The sequence below is a fragment of the Centropristis striata genome, chromosome 16 (genome assembly GCF_030273125.1).
Source record: "Centropristis striata isolate RG_2023a ecotype Rhode Island chromosome 16, C.striata_1.0, whole genome shotgun sequence".
Taxonomy (NCBI): Eukaryota; Metazoa; Chordata; class Actinopteri; order Perciformes; family Serranidae; genus Centropristis; species Centropristis striata.
In genome coordinates, this window is record NC_081532.1 from 3,024,205 (window position 1) to 3,046,177 (window position 21,973).

Here is a 21,973-nt window from a genome sequence, read left to right on the forward strand (position 1 = left end):
CATAAAGATCAACACATCATTGTACGCCACAACTTTCATATTTGCATTTTCAAATGGTTTAAAAAATGGCATGGTATGATGTGTGGTACATTATTTTTTAATGTACCAAACTCAAATTTCATCTATTGCTGAATCTGCTTTTGAGCTCGATAATGGAAATTGACAGCACATTTTCGACTTATATTTTGCATTTAGAAATTAAATAACCATCTCTGAAATGTACCTGTGAAGCTCTGCCAAAGCAAATTACTATGTATGATTTTTTTTTTTTTTACAGTTTTTATTCACTATGTTTACTTTTTGTGTAGTTTTGACTGTTGTTATTGCTTTCATATTGTTATTTCCTAATTTTTTTTACTTTCTGTCACATGATAACTTTGGTTTCTAAATGAGCTTCAATAATGTTAACTTACTAACTGACTCACTCCCAAACACATGCACATATGACTTACCGTAACTAAATTCTTCTTGTGTGTGTGTGTGTGTGTGTGTGTGTGTGTGTGTGTGTGTGTGTGTGTGTGTGTGTGTGTGTGTGTGATGCAGGGGGCCCGTGTCTGGGTCAAAGAGAAGGAGCAGCTGGTTCCTGCAACAGTCAACTCATGTGGAGATGGAACGCTCGTCATTACTACCGACTATGGAGAGGTAAGAAATAATACACAGTCAGAGTCATTTGTTGCCTGTTGCCATGAGTGGAAATTATAAACAAGTAAGACATGCAGAGTTCACTATAATAGTATCTCATTCTGCCATTTCATAATGGTACATTGTTGCCTCGAGGCAACAGTTGCATTTTAACAAGTTTACATTATTTAATTAGAAAAATAAATTGAATGAAACTATCGAAAACGAAGGTTTACTCACCTATCAGTAGGAATCTTTTTTTTCCAGATGGAAAACGGCCAGGAAATTATGTTTTGAGTGATTTTTTGTGGCCCAAAATGGCAAAGTTGTTCACTTTGGAAAAGTCTGCAAACTAGGGTTTAAATACAGACAGACAGACAGAAAATAAAAATCAAAAGGAGTATTGATTGTAGTGCAGAGTAAAATATAAATATACAGTATAAAAATATAGGTGAACAGTGTGCATAAAACACACAAAGTGCATAGCAACTGTATGTTATGACCTCACGTGACAAATTAAAGCATTGCTATTGGTTCCCTTTTCTCTTTTTTAAAGTATCGCATCATTCAAAAAGATGCATTGTAAAAATTGGACAGGCCAAAAATGGGGGCAACACCGTACCATAGACCAGTAGTTCTCAACCCCCAATTTAACCTGCATGTTGTCTCACTGAACAGAATCTCACAGTTCAGATCATACAAACTCAGTTGTTACCCAAAAAAGGACTCAAATTGACTGAAAAATGACCACAGAAAGACACAAATTGACCAAAAATGACCACAAAAAGACACAAATTGACCAAAAATGACACAAAATGACCAAAAAAGACACAAAATGACCAAAAGAAAGACACAAAATGACCAAAAATAGACACAAAATGACCAAAAAAAGACACAAAATGACCAAAAAAAGGAAACAAAATGACCAAAAAAGACACAAAATGACCACAAAAAAGACACAAAATGACTAAAAAAACTCCCACAAAATGACCAAAAAAATACATTTAATGACCAAAAAGACTAAAACATTTTAACAAAGTGGAGACAGATCTGACTTCCAAAATGATTTGGCGACCCCCAGAAATCATCTCGGGACCCCAATTGGGGTCGGGACCCCAAGGTTGAGGACAGCTGCAATAGAGGGTTAAAACAGCTGAGAGTTGCAGGAGACCTGCAGTTTTCTGAGAGTTTGTTCCAGATGTGTGGAGCATTAAAACTGAATCAGGAGTGTTTGTGTTTGTTTCTGGTGCCAAACCACACACACACAGCGCCTCCATTACACAGGGTTTTCATTAAAACTGTGATGAAAAAACCTGGATAAATATTCATTTATTTATGTGAAGAGGACTGTTTATTAGGCAAACAGTCTAAACGGAAGCAAAGTGCAAACACTCTCCGAAGTGAAAAGACTTTTAATGAGTAAAACAGACAGCAGCAGTAAACAGTCAGCATCACATTACTGCTGCAGCGCTGCTTCTAATCTGACTCTTCATTAGTTTCCTGATGAAGGTGAAGCAGCTGCAGATGCAGGTTCATCTTCTCCTCCTGGGCCGATCAATAGAAACTCCTGGTCATGATGCTCCACTTTCCCGCTCCAGTTCCTTCCTCCTCCTCCTCTTCCTCCTCCTCCTCCTCCTCTTCCTCATACATATGCAAAATTCATCTCTGACACACATTCAGCCTCCAGAGGAGAGCGAGAATAGACGGAGAGCATTATGGGAGCACAAATGCACATTTCAGGATGTCACATTTTTTTTAAGCAGAGTGTTTGCACGTCGTTGTTCGTTTTTGCTTTTGTCTTTTTTCTGCTGACATTATGATGATAATAGTTTATTGCAGCATCAACAAAGACAAAAAATTGACCTACCATCTACAATATATTAAGACTCTATGAATGGCACTTTACTGTGTTGTGTGCGGAAGGTCCCTTTAATTACTTTTTTTGGTAATTTTGTGTCTTTTTTTATAATTTTGTGTCTTTTTTTCATAATTTTGTGTCTTTTTTTTGGTAATTCTGTCTTTTTTTGTAATTTTGTGTCTTTTTTTCATAATTTTGTGTATTTTTGTTCATCATTTTGTGTCTTTTTTGGTAATTCTGTGTCCTTTTTTTTGTAATTTTGTGTCTTTTTTTTTGTAATTTTGTGTCTTTTTTTGGTCAATTTGTGTCTTTTTAAAATAATTTTGTGTCTTTTTTAGTAACTTTGTGTATTTTTTTTGGTCATTTTGTGTCTTTTTTAAGTAATTTAGTTTTTTTCTGTCATTTTGTGTCTTTTTTGGTCATTTTTGTGTCTTTTAGGGTAATTCTGTGTCTTTTTTAAAAATAATTTTGGGTCTTTTTAAAAAAATAATTTTGTGTGTTTTTTGGTCATGTTGTGTCTTCTTTTGTCATTTTGTGTCTTTTTTAAGTAATTTAGTGTTTTTTCAGGTATTTTGTGTCTTTTTTTGGTAATTTTGTGTCTTTTTAAAGTAATTTAGTTTTTTTTTCTGTCATTTTGTGTCTTTTTTTGGTCATTTTGACACTGCCTCCAGCGCCCCCCAGCTAATTTGAGTTTGACACCCCTGGTTTCGAGATATTTCAGTCATTTTTGTTCCATTCGTCCACAGTCTATCCTTCATTCCTGCCGTTATTCTAAATGGCAAAAAAGCTGCAAAACGCCGTGCCAAAATAATGGAATTGACTGTTTAAATCTCATTATGGCCGTGTGGTTGTTGTGCGTGTGCTCGTCTAATCTGCACCAGAGCAAAGACATGCACACGTTGGATTTAATGTTTTTTTGATGGCTGATGTGTTTGCCACACACACACACACACACACACAAACACACACATGCGCTCCAGTTGGCAGCGTTTAGATGGAGCTAATAATAGACTTTGGTTCTTTGGCCCGAATTCAAGAGTCTCAATCCTCCCTTTATGCCCCCGAAGAACATCCACATCCAGGCTGTTTTTCACAGACCTACAATGAATTCATGCTTGGCCTTTAAGACATAAAATGGCCCAACGCGGCGCTAAAAGCTTCGTCTTTTCATGTAGCTTCTTGTTCAGGGACACAGACAGGCATTTCCTAAAATAGAGGATTGGTTATAGGAGCAGGCATTCTCTCCTCGCTCTGGATTATGAATGTCCTTAACCTCCCCAACCCCCAACCAGCCCTCCCTCTCTGCTAGCTGTTGGTGTTTAAATGTTAGCTCTGCAGGAGCTGGTGAATATTTGATAGAGAACCAGCAGGATGGGGGGCTTTACCCTGTTAGGACAGGATCCGACCCATGCAGGCAGTCCCAGGCTCCCCATCGCTCCCTGCTGCTCTGCACACGCTTCCCATGGTCAGAAATACAGCTACAGGCAGTTTAGATGGATAGCTGGGAAATAACAGTGTAGCAGCAGCATTACACACAGAGACAATAACAACACAATTAAATAAAAAGAACAACCTAGGCATACTTCAAGCAATAAAATATAAAATACAATTTTAGCAATTTTGTGTCTTTTTTTTGGTAATTTTGTGTATTTTTAAAATAATTTTGTGTCTTTTTTTTTAGTAATTTTGTGTATTTTTTGAGTCATTTTGTGTCTTTTTTGGTCATTTTTGTGTCTTTTTTGTGTCTTTTTAAAATAATTTTGTGTCTTTTTTGGTAATTCTGTGTATTTTTTGGGTCATTTTTGTGTCTTCTTGTGTCATTTTGTGTCTTTTTAAAATAATTTTGTGTCTTTTTTGGTCATTTTGTGTCTTTAGACATTATTTATCCAAAGCTGGGAAATAACAGTGTAGCAGCAGCATTACACACAGAGACAATAACAACACAATTAAATAAAAAGAACAACCTAGGCATACTTCAAGCAATAAAATATAAAATACAATTTTAGTAATTTTGTGTCTTTTTTTTTCCGTAATTTTGTGTAATTTTAAAATAATTTTGTGTCTTTTTTGGTAATTCTGTGTATTTTTTGGGTCATTTTTGTCTCTTTTTGGGTCATTTTGTGTCTTTTTTGTGTCTTTTTGTGTCTTTTTTGTGTCTTTTTAAAATAATTTTGTGTCTTTTTTGGTCATTTTGTGTCTTTCGACATTATTTAGCTGGGAAATTACAGTGTATTTTTAAAATGATTTTGTGTCTTTTTTTTTTTAGTAATTTTGTGTATTTTTTGGTCATTTTGTGTCTTTTTTGGTCATTTTTGTGTCTTTTTAAAATAATTTTGTGTTTTTTTTTGGTAATTCTGTGTATTTTTTGGGTAATTTTTGTGTCTTTTTGTGTCATTTTGTGTCATTTTGTGTCTTTTTTAAATAATTTTGTGTCTTTTTTTAGTAATTTTGTGTATTTTTTGGTCATTTTGTGTATTTTTTGGTCATTTTGTTTCTTTTTTAAGTAATTTTGTTTTTTTCTGTCATTTTTTATCTTTTTGGTAATTTTTTTGTCTTTTTTGTGTCTTTTTAAAATAATTTTGTGTCTTTTTTGGTAATTCTGTGTATTTTTTGGGTAATTTTTGTGTCTTTTTGTGTCATTTTGTGTCTTTAGAAATTATTTATCCCAAGCTGGGAAACTACAGTGTAGCAGCAGCATTACACACAGAGACAATAACAACACAATTAAATAAAAAGAACAACCTAGGCATACTTCAAGCAATAAAATATAAAATACAATTTTAATAATTTTGTGTCTTTTTTTGGTAATTTTGTGTATTTTTAAAATAATTAGGGTCTTTTTTTAGTCATTTGTGTATTTTTTGGTCATTTTGTTTCTTTTTTAAGTAATTTAGTTTTTTTTCCATCATTTTGTGTCTTTTTTGGTCATTTTTGTGTCTTTTTAAAATAATTTTGTGTCTTTTTTGGTAATTCTGTGTATTTTTTGGGTAATTTTTGTGTCTTTTTGTGTCTTTTTAAAATAATTTTGTGTCTTTTTTGGTTATTATGGTGTATTTTTTGGTCATTTTGTGTCTTTTTAAAGTAATTTAGTGTTTTTCAGTCATTTTGTGTCTTTTTTTGGTCATTTTGTGTCTTTAGACATTATTTAACCCAAGCTGGGAAATGACAGTGTAGCAGCAGCATTACACAGAGAGACAATAACAACACAATTAAATAAAAAGAACAACCTAGGCATACTTTAAGCAGTAAAATATAAAATACAATAAAAAATAAAGTGTCTAAAGAAGGAGTATGTATTAAGGAGTAGAATTCCAGTGCAGAATAAATATGAATATGCAGTATATAAAATATTGGTGCTGTGAAACAAATAAGGTGCAATGAACAGTGTGCATAAAAACACATAAAGTGCATAGCGACTGTATGTAATGAACCAGACTATTTGTTAGTCTGTTCCGTTTATTCAGTTTTAATAGACGCTGCAATGGTGGCTGGGAAACATTAAACATTTAACAGCATCTTGGCAGTGTTTGTTGTGTTGTTTTGGTGTTTTTGGTTTGACTTGCCTTCATGATATTCTGCTCCTGGCTGCCGTGTCGCTCTGGTTCTGTAATCTACAGGCTCTGACCCACTTCACCACATTACCAATTCTAGGTTACAAATGCTGTGGCTGCAGAAACTACAAGCCTTCATGTCAAATCAGCACAGCTCACAACTACCAGGGTAAATGTGGAGCCTTTACATCATTCATGGCCACTTTCACTCTCAGTCAGTTTGCATGAAACAGAAAATTGACTAAAGTAGTGTACATGTTTGGAGTGGCAGCAAATGTTTTGTGTGTTTGTCAATCACTCATAACGTTTACATGACACTTGAAAAAAACAAATTATTGCCTTAATCTGACTATAACTGGACAACTGAAGTGCATGTAAACGTTTTGAATTCAGAGTTCTCCAACTCTGATTAGGACACCCAGATAATGTGATTGGAATAGGATTTTCGTCGGCATGTATGACAAGACAACACATGTACTTATGCTCCAAGAAAGCCGGTCGCATTAGCAGGTCGCACATTAGCCAGTCGCTCATTAGTCCGTCACATTAGCCAGTCACATTAACCGGTCACATTAGCAGGTCGCACATTAGCCAGTCGCGCATTAGTCAGTCACATTAGCCAGTCACATTAGCCGGTCACATTAGCAGGTCGCACATTAGCCAGTTGCGCATTAATCAGCCACATTAGTCAGTCACATTAGCCAGTCACATTAGCAGGTTGCACATTAGCCAGTCGCGCATTAGTCAGTCACATTAGCCAGTCACATTAGCCGGTCACATAGCAGGTCGCACATTAGCCAGTTGCGCATTAATCAGTCACATTAGCCAGTCACATTAGCCGGTCACATTAGCAGGTCGCACATTAGCCAGTCGCGCATTAGTCAGTCACATTAGCCAGTCACATTTGCCGGTCGCACATTAGCCAGTCGCGCATTAGTCAGTCACATTAGCCGGTCGTGCAGTAGCCAGTCGCGCATTAGTCAGTCACATTAGCCGGTCACATTAGCCGGTAACATTAGCAGGTCGCACATTAGCCAGTTGCGCATTAATCAGTCACATTAGCCAGTCACATTCGCCGGTCACATTAGCAGGTCGCACATTAGCCAGTCGCGCATTAGTCAGTCACATTAGCCAGTCACATTAGCCGGTCACATTAGCAGGTCGCACATTAGCCAGTCACATTAGCCGGTCACATTAGCAGGTCGCACATTAGACGGTCACATTAGCCTTTTTAAAAATAATGTGTCTTTTTTGGTAATTCTGTGTCTTTTTTTTTGGTAATTTAGTGTCATTTTGGGTAATTTAGCGTCTTTTTTTGTAATTCTGTGAATTTTTTTGGTCATTTTGATACCGCCTCCAGCGGCCCCCAGGTAATTTGAGTTTGAGACCCCTGACTCAGGGCCTCCAGGAGGTCTCCTTAACACATGCCTGAACCATCTCAACTTTCTCCTTTCAGTGTTAAAAAACTGCATTTCTACTCCAAACTCCTTTCAGTCTTCTTCCTCTGCAGAAAACATCATCATTTGCTCTTATTTGCATCATTCTTTCAGTCACTATCTAAAGTTAATGACCATAAATGAGGGTTGGAAGGGAACTCGACCAGTAAAACACGAGCTAAATCTCACTGGATGGTAAAACCTCGGATCATGTACAAATATCTCATCCATGATCGGAGGTTTTACCTTTCCCTTTAAAGTCTGTAGCTCAGTGAATAGAGGATACGATTAGATTACTTCAGATTAGAGGAAACTTTAATGCAGAAACTGGGTCAGCAAAGAACTGGATATAGATAAATACAGAGCAAGTCGATCGTATTAAGATAATATAAAGAATGAATATAGTGACGATAACATGAAAATGACACTATAATCATGATAAAACAGAGTTTCTTAAGGCTGTTAAGATGTTTCTATATATGGAAATACTTAATTATATATAACATACTTACTTATACTTAATTTTGGTAATTGATTAACCTTTTCAGTCACTTTAAAAACATTCACTGGTTTCTAAATATGAGGATTTGCAGCTTTACTTTGTCACATCTGATCACAGCTGATTATCAATTAGTCTAAATAATCAACAACTATTTTGATAATCGTTAAAGTAATTGTTTTAATGCAAAAAATGGCTGCTTTTTTCAGCATCTCAAATATGGAGATTTGGAGTTGTTAGTAATTTCTTTCTACATGTCCTAAAACCAGTCTATTATCATGGGGTCATTTTTAACCACAGATGTGATTTTTTAAAAACTTTTTTTTGCTGTCATCCAAAAACATAAGTTTCACTAAAAGTTGACATAACCTACTCAGTGCATTCCCATCAATCCATTATTATTTTACTATAACTATTAAAAAAAAAATCAGGTTTTTATTACTTTTTTTCTCTTGAAATGAGGCCTAATTTTGTATATTTGACTAAAATTGACCAATAATAATAAAACAATGAAAATATTATAATATTATATAGTCGAAGGGAGGACTAACAAGGGCCAAACTGAATATCTTTGTGTTTTAAAGAAAGCAAGACATTTAAAGACTTCATTGGACTTTGAAAAACTCGGGTGGACATTTATTTTTACTATATTCTCACATTTTATAGACCGAACATTTACTCAAGTACATAATCATCAAATGAGTCAATTGTGAAAATGATTGTAGCCCTACATCTTATAGTTCACTGAATATCTTTTAGACTGCTGGTTGGACAAAACATGTATTATAATGGTAGTTTATTTCTATTTTCTGACATTTTCGTTAATGTCAGAAATCGTTAATGAAAAAAAAACAACATTAACTGCGTCACTGGATGACAGTTTATATTTCCAACATCTAATAGCTGATATGATGATATTCCCTCAAAATATTTCACATCAGATTTTATGACATATTTGAAATAATATGTTGGATAAGATAAGATTTACCCTTATTAGTCCCACGATGGGGAAATTGCGCTATGACAGCAGCAAGAGGATAGCAGAAAGAAGGATAAGTGTAAAAATTAGTGTAAAAATAACATAAAATAAACAAGGCAGAGGATATAAAAGTATAGAAAAATACATTTAAAAAAAAGAGATGCACATGATGTGGGCGGATGTAAACAAGATGTAGTGAACATTATTGCACAGGGCTGAAATGTACATATTGAACAGTAGTATGAGATAATTATGCACCAGAGTGTAGAAATATTGCACATTGGTTACATTGATATCTCTTAATATATCTCTGTGCTTTTTATTATCAATTTAGATGATGTAATTAGGCAGCACAATATCTCTATTTACAATTTTATGAATTTATGAATGAACAACTCCAATGTAAGATAATAAATCATCACATTGAATTATCACGCAGCCATACAGCCTCATATTTATAGCTAGACATATTTAGGCAATTCTGTGGATGAGATCTTCCTGGTCTGGTTGCCATGGATACAGCAGCCACAGAGTTGGGATCAGGCTCCTCCTCCTTGTGATGTCCCGATGTATGTATCTATAGGGCACATTTAGACTCCCACAGGGATGAATTACACATGTAGACAGACCAGAGTAACACACACCTGCATCCAGTATACACACACACACACACACACACACACTCATGAACATGCATGTATACACACACACAGGTTACGTTAGCGATGAGTTATGGACAGTGTGTGTGTGTGTGTGTGTGTGTGTTATGTGACCTGGATTTTTAGTAGCTAGCGTGAAAGCTGCAGCGAAAGCTCACGCGAGCACAGAACATGCTGCAGGGGAGCACACACACACACACACACACACAGAAAACCCACCGACACACTGCAAAAAGGGTTTCTTAAAACAAGATAAAAACAGTAAATCTGAGGGAAATGATCTTGCTGCATTGACAGATAATTTACCTTGACAAGATTTCTTAAATTAAGATTATTAAATCTAGAAATAAGCATGTTGAACACTTAAAATAAGAAATTAACTCTTAAAGCAAGATAAATTAAAGCTGCAAGCACTGACAATTATTTGGTTCTTACCAAGATTAAAAAAACTTTTTGTGTCTTTTGTGTCTTTTTTTTTTTTTTTTTTTTGTTGTCTTTTTATGTCTTTTTTGGTAATTTTACATCTTTTTGTGTCTTTTTTGTCTTTTTTTGGTCTTTTTGTGTCTTTTTTGGTGATTTTATGTCTTCTGTGTCTTTTTTGTGTCTTTTTTGTCTTTTTATGTCTTTTTTTGGTAATTTTACATCTTTTTGTGTCTTTTTTGTCTTTTTTTGGTCTTTTTGTGTCTTTTTTGGTGATTTTATGTCTTCTGTGTCTTCTTTGTGTGTTTTTTGTCTTTTTATGTCTTTTTTGGTCATTTTACTTCTTTTGTTTCTTTTTTGGTAATTTTACGTCTTTTTGTGTATTTTTTGTGTCTTTTTTGTGTCTTTTTGTGTCTTTTTTGGGTCTTTTTGTGTCTTTTTACATCTTCTTTTGGTCACAAAATGACCAAAAAAGACAAAAAAAACCCTTTAGATTTAGACGTGTTACATAATTGATCTTGTTTTAAGAGTTAATTTCTTATTTTAAGCGTTCAACATGCTTATTTCTAGATTTAATAATCTTAATTTAAGAAATCTTGTCAAGGTAAATTATCTGTCCATGCAGCGAGATCATTTCCCTCAGATTTACTGTTTTTATCTGGTTTTTAGACTAAACACCTTTTTTTGCAGTGCACACTCTGTCAAATGCATCTAATGAGAAGTGTAGAAATGTCTTGTTTTGTCTGATTTTGCACATAAACAACGCTGTTGCTGTGTGATCTCCTGACCCACATTCCTCTCCACAGTTTCTTGTTTCTTTCCCTCTGAGGACGCCGTAGTTACTCACACGCTTTCTATCATATAATTAGATTAACTTTGGGACTCTCTTGCCTTCTGTCTGTCTTTCACCTTCCCTGTCTGTCCCCGTGGCGTCCCTTATCTGTGGAAACAGCAGAGATCCCTCAGGGCTGGATGAGTGTGGGATGCTGAATCTTAAAGGATGATGACATGTGAACGGTGTTATACACCCCAGTGTGGAGGGGCACAGAAGGCATTAACAGAGTTAAAGCGTGTTTTAACCTCCTTTTCCCAGTCAAAGTCAGGAAGAACTCACAGTTGGTGGTAAAAGAAACAACAAGGGATAGGAAGGTCTGAGGGTGATACACTGTAAAAAAGGTGTTTAGTCTAAAAACCAGATTAAAACAGTAAATCTGAGGGAAATGATCTTGCTGCATGGACAGATAATTTACCTTGACAAGATTTCTTAAATTAAGGTTATTAAATCTAGAAATAAGCATGTTGGATGCTTAAAATAAGAAATTAACTCTTAAAACAAGATAAATTAAAGCTGCCAGCAGTGATGAACTGGCCCGAGCAGAGTGACCTGGTGATTATTTGTTTCTTACCAAGATAAAAAAACAACTTTAGATTTAGAAGTGTTTGATTTTTTGTTCATTTTGTGTGTTTTTGTACATTTTTTGTTTCTTTTTTGGTCATTTTGTGATCGAAAAAAGATGTAAATGACACAAAAAAGACAAAAAGATGTAAAAATTACCAAAAAAAGACACAAAATTACCAAAAAAAGAAATGTAAAATCACAAAAACGGACATAAAAAGACAAAAAATACACAAAAAAAACCCCCCACACACAAAAAAGCATGTTGTACGCTTAAAATAAGAAATTAACTCTTAAAACAAGATAAATTATCTAACACTTCTAAATCTAAAGGTTTTTTTTTATCTTGGTAAGAAACTAATAATCATCAGGTCACTCTTAATTTAACTTAATTTCTTATTTTAAGTGTTCAACATGCTTATTTCTAGATTTAATAATCTTAATTAAAGAAATCTTGTCAAGTGAAAATATCTGTCTGCAGAAAGATCATTTCCCTCAGATTTAGTGTTTAATCTGGTTTTTAGACTAAACACCTTTTTTACAGTGTTCAATTACCTGTTTCCTGCAGTGACTCCAGCAGGGCTCATCATAACATTTGGTTTGTAGATAAAGTGGTCCAGCACTTCTACTGTACTCTGATCTGAGGAGTCAGATCATATAAAACACCTCCTCTCTCCTCCCCAATCCTAATGTGAACCATGGAGCTCTGCCACATCTGATCCCAGGTCAGTGAGGAGAGCTGCAGGTGTGATACTGTATCTAACACTGATGGAGGTCTGGGGATATATAGGTCACTGTGCCCACAGCTCTCTCTCTCTCTCTCTCTCTCTCTCTCTCTCTCTCTCTCTCTCTCTCTCTCTCTCTCTCTCTCTCTCTCTCTCTCTCTCCATGCTCTATCTTTATCTCTCTCTCTCTCTCCTCTTCACTCTGGCTGCTGCTAATATGTGAAGTCAGATGAAGAGGCTTGTCTCCCCTGGCTCTCCTCCTGAATCATGCAAAGCAGCTTCAAACATCAGAGGGCTTACAGGAAGGCCGCTCCATGCACTGTGTGTGTGTGTGTGTGTGTGTGTGTGTGTGTGTTAACGTTAGAAAAGCAGGTTAAGAATGCAATTTTTAAAATTTTCCTGCAAGACAGGAGCACAGAAAGAGAAAATGTTGACTGTGAAGAAGAGGAGTGTGTGTCTGAGAGAGTAAATATTGTCAACAAATCCCATAAAAACACAGAATCTGACCAACATTTATTGCAACATTGTCATTTGATAACTAAAGTCATCCTTCAGTTCATCCTCTGACTGAAGATTAGTATGTGTGCTACATTCATGTGGTGTCAGGGTGATCAGAAAAAATATTTATAAATAAATCTCGGGGTCCGGGGGCATACTACCCTGGAGAACATTTTTTCCCTGAAAGCCTAAATTTGGTGCCTCTCGCACATTCTAGTGCAACTATTCCATTTTAATAATTGCATATTTTGAAGAATTATTCTAAAGGAGAATAATGATTCTTCTATGTTTTATTTAAGGTGTCTTATTTTGACAGTCTTCTTGTAAATTCTGTGGTGGACTCTGCTAACACATCCATGTGCTATTATTATGTGCTTTTATTTTTATTTTTATTTATTTTTATTTTCATTTTGCTTTTATTTTGAAGGCGGGTCTTACCGTAACGCCTTATGGTGTGTTTAATTTACACTCAAAGTCAAAACTTGAAAGTCGGAACTTGGAGCTCGGAACAACGTCAAAAATTCCTTTTTTGAATTCTTTCTTTTTCCTCGTAGATTCACCACTTTAATCTCGTAAACTTTTTTCGCAAAATATGACTCCCCTCCCCCGGGTCCGTATGTTTTTTTTTATGTTTTGTATGTTATATCCTCCAATATTCTCTAGGGTTGAAATTTGGAATTTGCAAGTATTTCAATGAGTGTCCTATTAAGGGTTAACCGCCACATGAAGAAGTCCTCAATAAATATAGTATTTATTCCTTCTTGACTACCTACAACCACCCACAATTTTCTACACTTTGTCTAACACTTTTTGGTCTTTTCTTGGGAGTTTTTGGCAATAAGAGTCTTCCTCTCCCACACTAGAGAAATAACCTGCTCTACTTCTCCATTACTCTCATTCTGTCTGTGTCAGTCTCTCTCTTAATGTTTTCCTCTCACTAATTCCATGTCTTTCTTCTGTTCCTCACTCCAACAATGAATTATTGAATATGAGGTATCCCATTTTAGCCTCTCTGGGTAGTCAAACTTCTTGTGTGTGTGTGTGTGTGTGTGTGTGTGTGTGTGTGTGTGTGTGTGTGTGTGTGGTTCACGTACAGTGCAGTTTGTTTGTGTATGTGTGTGTTAATGTACATGAAGAAGCAGAGAATGTGAGTTAAAACTCACCAGGGCAGTGGAAGAAGAGACGATTGCAGGAACCTTTTTTTTTTTTCTTCCACTCAGCTGTGTTTTATTTCCGTCCCTGACATACTTTCTCTCTTCAGCGTCCCTCCTCTCTCTGAATCATCTACATCTGGGTTGTCCCAAATGGTTTCCCCTCAATATGTCTGCTTTATCTGCTGTTAAAGGCCTTTATATGTGAAAGCAGCTTTGGCATTAGAAGCTATTGTAAATCTAAGAACTATAGCCCAGGCATTTATTTTGTGTGCTTGCAAAAGCACACTAATTGTTATTCCGTGGGCTTATTCTTCTTCCGTTTCTTCCGTGTCATTTTTCGGTCGACTACTCCTCCCAGAGTTTTGGTCACACATATACAAAAAAGGTATCAAATCGACCGGCTCGCCCATGACAAGTGTGCTATGACTTTTATAAGGGTTTCGACAAACGGTTTTCAAATTATTGGGCAAAAACACGTCAAAAAATCCCCCCAATGTAACCCTATGGAGACTCTAGAGTGGTGATGTAATCAAACAGAGTGTAGAGGGAGAGAACGAATTGTCAAAAAATAAATTTGAAAACTGCGCTCCAGGCCGCAAATTTCACTCTACAGAAATAATTTATACATAGAAACGTAGGAAAATTTGTCCTCTCACTCACAATCCTCTGGTAAAGCTGTCAGAGTTATAGTTTGGGCGCAGGACGCACAGATGCTCAAACAAAATGCACCAACTGCCGCATCGGCTCCCATATTAAAAATGAAGGAAGATTTCTCAAAAAAAAAATTTAACAGTTTTTTAAAATCGCTCTAACAAAGCTATTTTTTCATTTTTCTTAAAAAAAAACATATGTAGATGTTCAGGAAGAACTCAGGACGCTCAAAGTGAAGTCGGATCAATGATAGGTATTATGGTTTTGCCGAAAATGCTTTCTGTTCGAGGCCAGAATTTCAAGTTTGTGGACCTCTGTCTGCTCACTTTGATGGAACTGTCTCCATCGTCAGTTAATTTCAGTTGATTGCTCTGCTCTGATTGGTCGACTCCACCTGGCCACGTGGTTGCTTAGCTACCAAAGCCCCCCCCCTCCTCCAACACAGACATTCTAACTGATAACTGTCAGTTTACTCTAAGTAAACAGACATGGCTTTCTTCATAAAACATGAGACCTTATAACTTGACCATACATTGTCCAATCTGCCTCATCATGCATGATGATGGTTCATCACTTTTCAGTTCTACATAACAATAATTCATAAATTCCCGCCCTTTTTATTAGCCACGCCCCCTTTTACTAACTAGTGAACCGTTTGTCCTAGAGACTTGTATGAGGTGTGAGTGTACTCAGCAGAAAGTCCCTGTTTAATCCCTGCCCCTTTTGATAAGCCACGAGGGTCACAGTCCAGAGGCAAGCACACAATCAAAATTTCTTTAGGAATTTTCTAGTTTCCTTTAATCTTATAGTTTAATGTCCATGTTTTTTTTTTCAGAGAGCCGAACATTTGAGATAGACCTTTTTTTTTATCGTTTAACCCTCCTGTTATGTAGTGTAAGAAACTAAAAAATCCCAATAAACATTGATTATATTTCATGATTAACTCCATTAATGACCATTTCAATAAATACTTAGTGTAGGGTGTTCTTTACCCCTCAAAGATTATGATTCAATGAGGATAATTCACTGGTTTTTCATAAAACAATGTATTTTTATGTACATTGGGTAGACCTACATATACAATTCAATGGTTTTACATGATATTGATTTGTTTGAATTTTATTTTACATTATTAAATGTTTTCTTTTTGTGAAAAAATACTTTTTACTATTTTTTTTTTTACATTTTGAAACTTTGAAATGGGTCAATTTGACCTGCAACATGAGAGGAGGGTTAATGTCTTCCGTAACTCTGGAGGGAACTTTATAAAGTGTGAGAAAATAACCGTCTTGAACACTGAACCAGATGTTTTTTTGGTGACTAAAATGTTACAATTATCTTTCCTGAACTGAAAACACACTGTGAAAGGTTCAAAGCTGTAAGACAAAAACACGGTGTGTTGTGGTAGCCACATGTCAATCACAAGATTTTAATTTATCCTGTATTTATTTCTCGAGGAATCATTGAGGGCAATCCCTCATTCACAATGATGCGAGAGTACAGAGAAAACACAATGAAGAACAAACAGCACAGACAAAACACATGAAAAAAACATTAAAAACAGTTACAGTGAAAGGCAGTTATTGTTATCATAGTTTTAAACTGGCCCAGAGTTATAATTGTGTTGAGTTTGAGTGAATGTTGTCAGATGTTCCAGGTAGATGCAACAGAAACGCTGAAAGTAGTTTAGTCCGGGGAACATTAAGCATTAATCACTAGAGCATGTTGGATAATTACTATGTGACCAGTTCAATAAAGTGCTGAGGTTTGGTGGCATGTCTCCTATCAAGACTTTATAAATGAAAAGGAATGCATAAGATTGCCACGCCCTAAAACACAACCTGCTTTATTGTATATTTACATAATGTATTGAAGAACATTTAATTTTCATGTACTGAAGAACACTTAAATCTCAGGGGTCGGCAACCTTCACTAACAGAAGAGCCATTGTCGGCCAAAATATGAGAAAAACAGTCAGAATGGAGCCGCAAACTTCATTTTGAGCCTTAGAATGAAGATAAAACAGCCTATTGGATATAAATTAGCCTACCAACATTAATAATAGGTCATAATGAGAATGTATTTCTATGATTTTGTCAGAATGCAGTGAGGACCCAAGTGCAAAAGAGACGCCTGGATTCCACTGGATGCGTAACGGCTGCAGATCCGTCGTCGGAGCCGTTACGCACCCATTATAATCAATGTGTGAGATTCCACCGACTGCAGATCCGCTGCGTAATGAGTCCGACAACGCAGGGCCATCCGACAGCCCTCGCAACACTTGCACAGAGCTTCTATTTTTGTCGGACGACGGAGCACGACGCATAAATTCAGCACAGAGCAGATCGTTCGGGACAGGAAGTCTTGCACAGACACAAAATAAAACACCGGTATATTTTCAGAATAAAATACCTCGGGTTCGCTAACGAGGTCGGCCGGCTCGTTAACAAGCCGGCCGACCTCGTTAGCGCTCGTTAAGACGGAGTCGCTGGATTTGTCTCCAGTCATTAACGAGGAGATGTTGATTATCTTCCAGTTATATCAATTGATTAGGCGTGAATTCGCAAGATCTCGTGCGTCCTCGGGACTCTGCTGTCCGCAACAGCTCCGACACAGACGGATCCGGTGGGTGTTGACGGACTGCGTAGATACGCAGCCGTTGCGGACAGACCCCTGTCGGAGTCGTTACGCATCCAGTGGAATCCAGGCGAGAGGCTGGAAACCGAAGAAATATCTCAAGAGACTTGGAATCAAAAAGCTAGCCAAGCTAGGAAAACTCAAAAATTGACTTGAATTGGGAAAATTTAGAGGTTAAGGCACCGGCTCATAGACTTTCATAAGCTATGATGCACATTTTACTTGACTAAAACAGTTTTACTGCCATATATAATCTACACAGGTTTACAATTGAACAATACAAATTTCTTTGGGCCTTCACCAATGATAAATTTAGTTAAAAATGTAAAGAAATGAAAGTTTCATTTTGTATATATTTTTTTGTCACAGCCACACGGAGCTTGTTATGTGCTTGTCTGTGTGTGTGAAGCCTCGTCTTCTGTGACACTATAATTTATCCTGGATTGCAAAGGCATGCCTGACTTTCTGATTGAAATAGCTCTCAGTAAGCCTCCAATTACAGGCAGAGGTCTGTGATTGAGCCATTAAGGCATCAAGTGAGTGAACACACAGGGATCCATGAACATCAGATAGAAAGATAGAAAGAGAGGTAGATTAGAAAAAGACTTGTAGGAGAAAACAAGCTGCAGGAGTCCATTAGAAATAAAGAGTAAAGAAAGAGAACTGGAGGGTGAAATATGGTTTTGTAGGAGGTTGAAATATGGGGAAAGCAACAGAGAAAGAAAGTAATTTAATGAAGAGTGGAGTGATGAGAGGGAGGAAGAGAACAGAGAGAAATGACACAGAGGGGGAAGGGATGAAAGAGGAGTGACGTACAAAGGGAAAGAGAGATGAGAGAGACGGAGAAGTGATGTCGAAGACTAAAGACATGCAGAGAGAGAGAGAGAGATTAAATAGAGTGAGGGAAATCAAGAGAAAAGCCTCATCCAAAACTAATGGACTTGGATATAATGTGAAGGACTTTTTATCCTCAGTTAAAGGAGGAATACTAGACCAGCTCTAGATTTAATACGATCAATATAATATAAAGGCGTCTCTGCATGTTTACAGCTGTCCAACACATGATGAACATGAATCTCATCACAAGATATGTGTCTCTAATGCACATCACACACATTTAAAATTACACACACCACACACACACACATCCTTGTGCTTCTATCTTTGTGAGGACCCTCATTGGAATAGTGAATTCCCTGGCCCCTTACCGTCACCATCACAACTAAATGCCCAACCCAATAAACCTGATTGTAGCCTTTAACCCTTTTTTTTATTTTTTTTATTTAAGATATTTTTGGGCATTTTGTAGCTTTATTGACAGGAGAGATGTTGAGAGTGAAAGGGGAAGACATGTGGGAAAGGGCTCCGAGCCGGATTCGAACCCACTTACAAGGACTGGGCCTCTGTGGTATGCGCTCTACCAGGTGTCTACCAGGTCTACCGGGAACGCCCCGCCTTTAACCCTTAAAGAAAGTCTGAACTCTCAAAAAAGCCTTTAAAGAAGTGAGGACCGGCCGAAATGTCCTCACTTTGCAAAAATGTCCTCACTCTGTTGGTTAAAAAAGTGTTTCGGTCCTCACTATGTAGGAAGTACAAGAACACACATAGACACACACACACACACACACACACACACAATGCAAAAAAGGTGTCCCTAAAAACCAGGAAATGATCTTGCTGCATGGACAGATAATTTACCTTGACAAGATTTCTTAAATTAAGATTATTAAATCTAGAAATAAGCATGTTGAACACTTAAAATAAGAAATTAACTCTTAAAACAAGATAAATTAAAGCTGCCAGCAGTGATGAACTGGCCCGAGCAGAGTGACCTGATGATTATTTGGTTCTTACCAAGATAAAAAAAAACTTTAGATTTAGAAGTGTTAGATAATTTATCTTGTTTTAATCATCTTAATGCAAGAAATCTTGTCAAGGTAAATTATCTGTCCATGCACCCATTTCCCTCAGATTTACAGTTTCTATCTTGTTTTTAGACACACCTTTTTTACAGTGCACACACACACACACACACACACACACACACACACACACAGATAACTAGAGTCTTTCTATTGCAGCATAAAGGTCGTTCGTTCATTCCAGCAAAATCAACTCGTCTAAGAATAGAAACGCCGGCCTTTACAATGCCGGGTTGTTAATATGTCAGCTCAGTCTCACAGCCAGCCTCCACCCTAACTGTGTTTATATGTGTGTGTGTGTGTGTGTGTGTGTGTGTGTGTGTGTGTGTGTAGCAGATGTGCTGGGAGTCTGCTGAGAGTGGCAGAGGGTCTGGCTGCAGGCGTTCAGACATCTTGTACTTAAATAAATCTATTTCACTCCAGTAACAGTTCTTCCTCAGCACAGAGCTGTTGATCAGACAGACAGCATCATCTCCTGCCAACATGTCTGCACGCAAACAGGCTGTCTGTGGCCAACAAATGGAAACCTGTGCACTATGTGTTGTAGTACGAGCATTTCTTATTTTGTCTCTAATGTCTTGCAGCAGTATATAGCAGCTATTCTCAACCTGGGGGTCCCGAGATGATTTCTGGGGGTCTCCAAATCTTTTGGAAGTCAACTCTGTCTCCACTGTGTTAAAGTGTTCATGTGTTAATGTGTTTTAGGTCATTTAATGTCTTTTTTTGGTCATTTTGTGTTTTGTTTTTTGTCATTTTGTGTCTTTCTTGGTCATTTTGTGTCTTTTTTTGATAATTTGTGGTCAATTTGTGTCTTGTTTGGTCATTTTGTTTCCTTTTTTTGGTAATTTTGTGTCCTTTTTTTTTGTTATTTTGTGTCTTTTTTTGATCATTTGTGGTCAATTTGTGTCTTTTTTGGTCATTTTGTTTCCTTTTTTTGGTAATTTCATGTCTTTTTTTTGTCATTTTGTGTCTTTATTTGATCATTTGTGGTCAATTTGTGTCTTTTTTGGTCATTTTGTTTCCTTTTTTTGGTCATTGTGTCTCTTTTGGTCATTTTGTGTCTTTTTTTGATCATTTTGTGTCTTTTTTTGATCATTTGTGGTCAATTTGTGTCTTTTTTGGTCATTTCGTGTCATTTTGTGGTCAATTTGATTCTTTTTTGGTCATTTTGTTTCCTTTTTTGGTCATTTTGTGTCTTTTTTTAGTCATTTTGTGTCTTTTTTGGTCATTTTGTGGTCAATTTGTGTTTTTTTTTGGTCATTTTGTTTCTTTTTTTGGTCATTTTGTGTCTTTTTTGGTCATTTTGTGTCTTTTTTTGGGCCATTTTGTGTCTTTTTTTGGTCAGTTTGTGTCTTTTTTTGATCATTTTGTGTCATTTTGTGGTCAATTTGATTCTTTTTTGGTCATTTTGTGTCTTTTCTGACAAACCCCAAAGTATCAAGTTGTTACTTTCCAAGGAGTCTCTGGCTTGAAGCTGACTGTTACACACTCAGGAGGTCAGAATGGACCTTTAAACTGATAGCAAAGGACTTTATTGTTAAAAATAACAATAAAATATATATTTTTTAATAAATGCGCAGACAGAGAGATGTTTTAGCTGTTGTCTGTTTCATTATTTGTCCAAAATTCATCGTATCAACTGAGTTTATATGATCTGAACTGTGAGGTTCTGTTCAGTGATGTTAAACTGGGGGTCGCCTCTCTAAAAGGTTGAGAATAGCTGGTGTAGAGGACGTGGACACTCTGTTGATGGGAGTCTAACCCATCAACTCACTAACCTTTCAACACTCACTCAGCTGTGATGAAATGACCCAATTATCCTCGTCCTCCATTAGAGAGAGCAGAACTAACGCAGCGCTCCATCTTCACTATGGCCTCGTCCACTTGACTCTTTGTCTCCACCTTTTTATCACCGTGGTGCTCCGTCAAAGCTCTGACGTGTTGCTGCTCAAACACAATTACTTACATACCGTATTCCCTCAATTTAAAGCCGGGCCCCTATTAATGACCGGCCTCATTTAGTAAAAAATGAGGCTGTAAAGGGTGTAAAAACAATTTTTAGTAAATAAAAGCCAGCCTCTTTTATGAGCCGTGTGTCTTACCGGTGTTATGTCAAAGTCTGTTCCTTTCTGTGTCTTTTTTGGTCATTTTGTGTCTTTTTTTTTTAGTAATTTTGTGGGTTTTTTTTATTTTATTTTGTGTCTTTTTTTTTTTTTTTTTTTAGTAATTTTGTGTCTTTTTTTGGTAATTTTGTGTGTTTTTTTGGTAATTCTGTGTCTTTTTTGGTCATTTTGTGTCTTTTTTTTGGAATTTTGTGTCTTTTTTGGTAATTTTGTGTCTTTTTTTTGGTCATTTTGTGTCTTTTTTATAAAGGAATTTAGCTTTTTTCTGTCATTTTGTGTCTTTTTTTTGCACCCAACTTGACCCCTGACCCCAACCAGTCCTCCTTTAAGTTGTTAACATGAGCCCAAGTTTACCTGAACCCCAAACAGTTCTCTCTACAAGGCCTAACCATTTGACGGTAACAGATTTCTGTATTTAGAAGTTTTGCCACACGAGTTAGTACTGTAGGTAAATATGGTTGTTTCTCCTGCTGTCCTAGTCATTCTCTGTAAAGTCGAGCCGTTTACGCACGTTCTTCTGGGCTTTTTAGTAGTTTAGACATTTTAAATCCTGCTTCAAATGAACATTCAGCTGTTCATTGTTTGTTACATCCCAGTACTTCCAATATGGCCGACATCCAGGTAACTGGCTACAATGCGCTGTGTAAAACACTCTAAAAAGTGCTGGTCAGAGCTGCTCTGATTTTCTTTTTTTAATAAAAGCCTCCTTCAAATAATAGCCTGTCCCTATTATTAGCCAGGTCCCAAACTGATTTTTTATTAATAGAAGCCCCGGCTACTATTTGAGGAAATACGGTGCATGAGTGTTCCAGCTGGGGTCAATATCCAGACTGCAGTGCAGCAA

The 21,973-nt window shown here is 36.5% G+C and overlaps 1 protein-coding gene across 1 annotated transcript in view; it reads left to right on the forward strand.

Annotated features, from left to right (window-relative positions):
• LOC131988563 (unconventional myosin-X-like) overlaps positions 1-21,973 on the forward strand; it is a 55,902-nt gene that overhangs the window by 23,084 nt on the left and 10,845 nt on the right. The window contains exon 2 of the mRNA XM_059353703.1: positions 544-642. Coding sequence (XP_059209686.1) covers positions 544-642 — 99 coding nt within the window. The remainder of the gene's footprint in view (positions 1-543; positions 643-21,973) is intronic.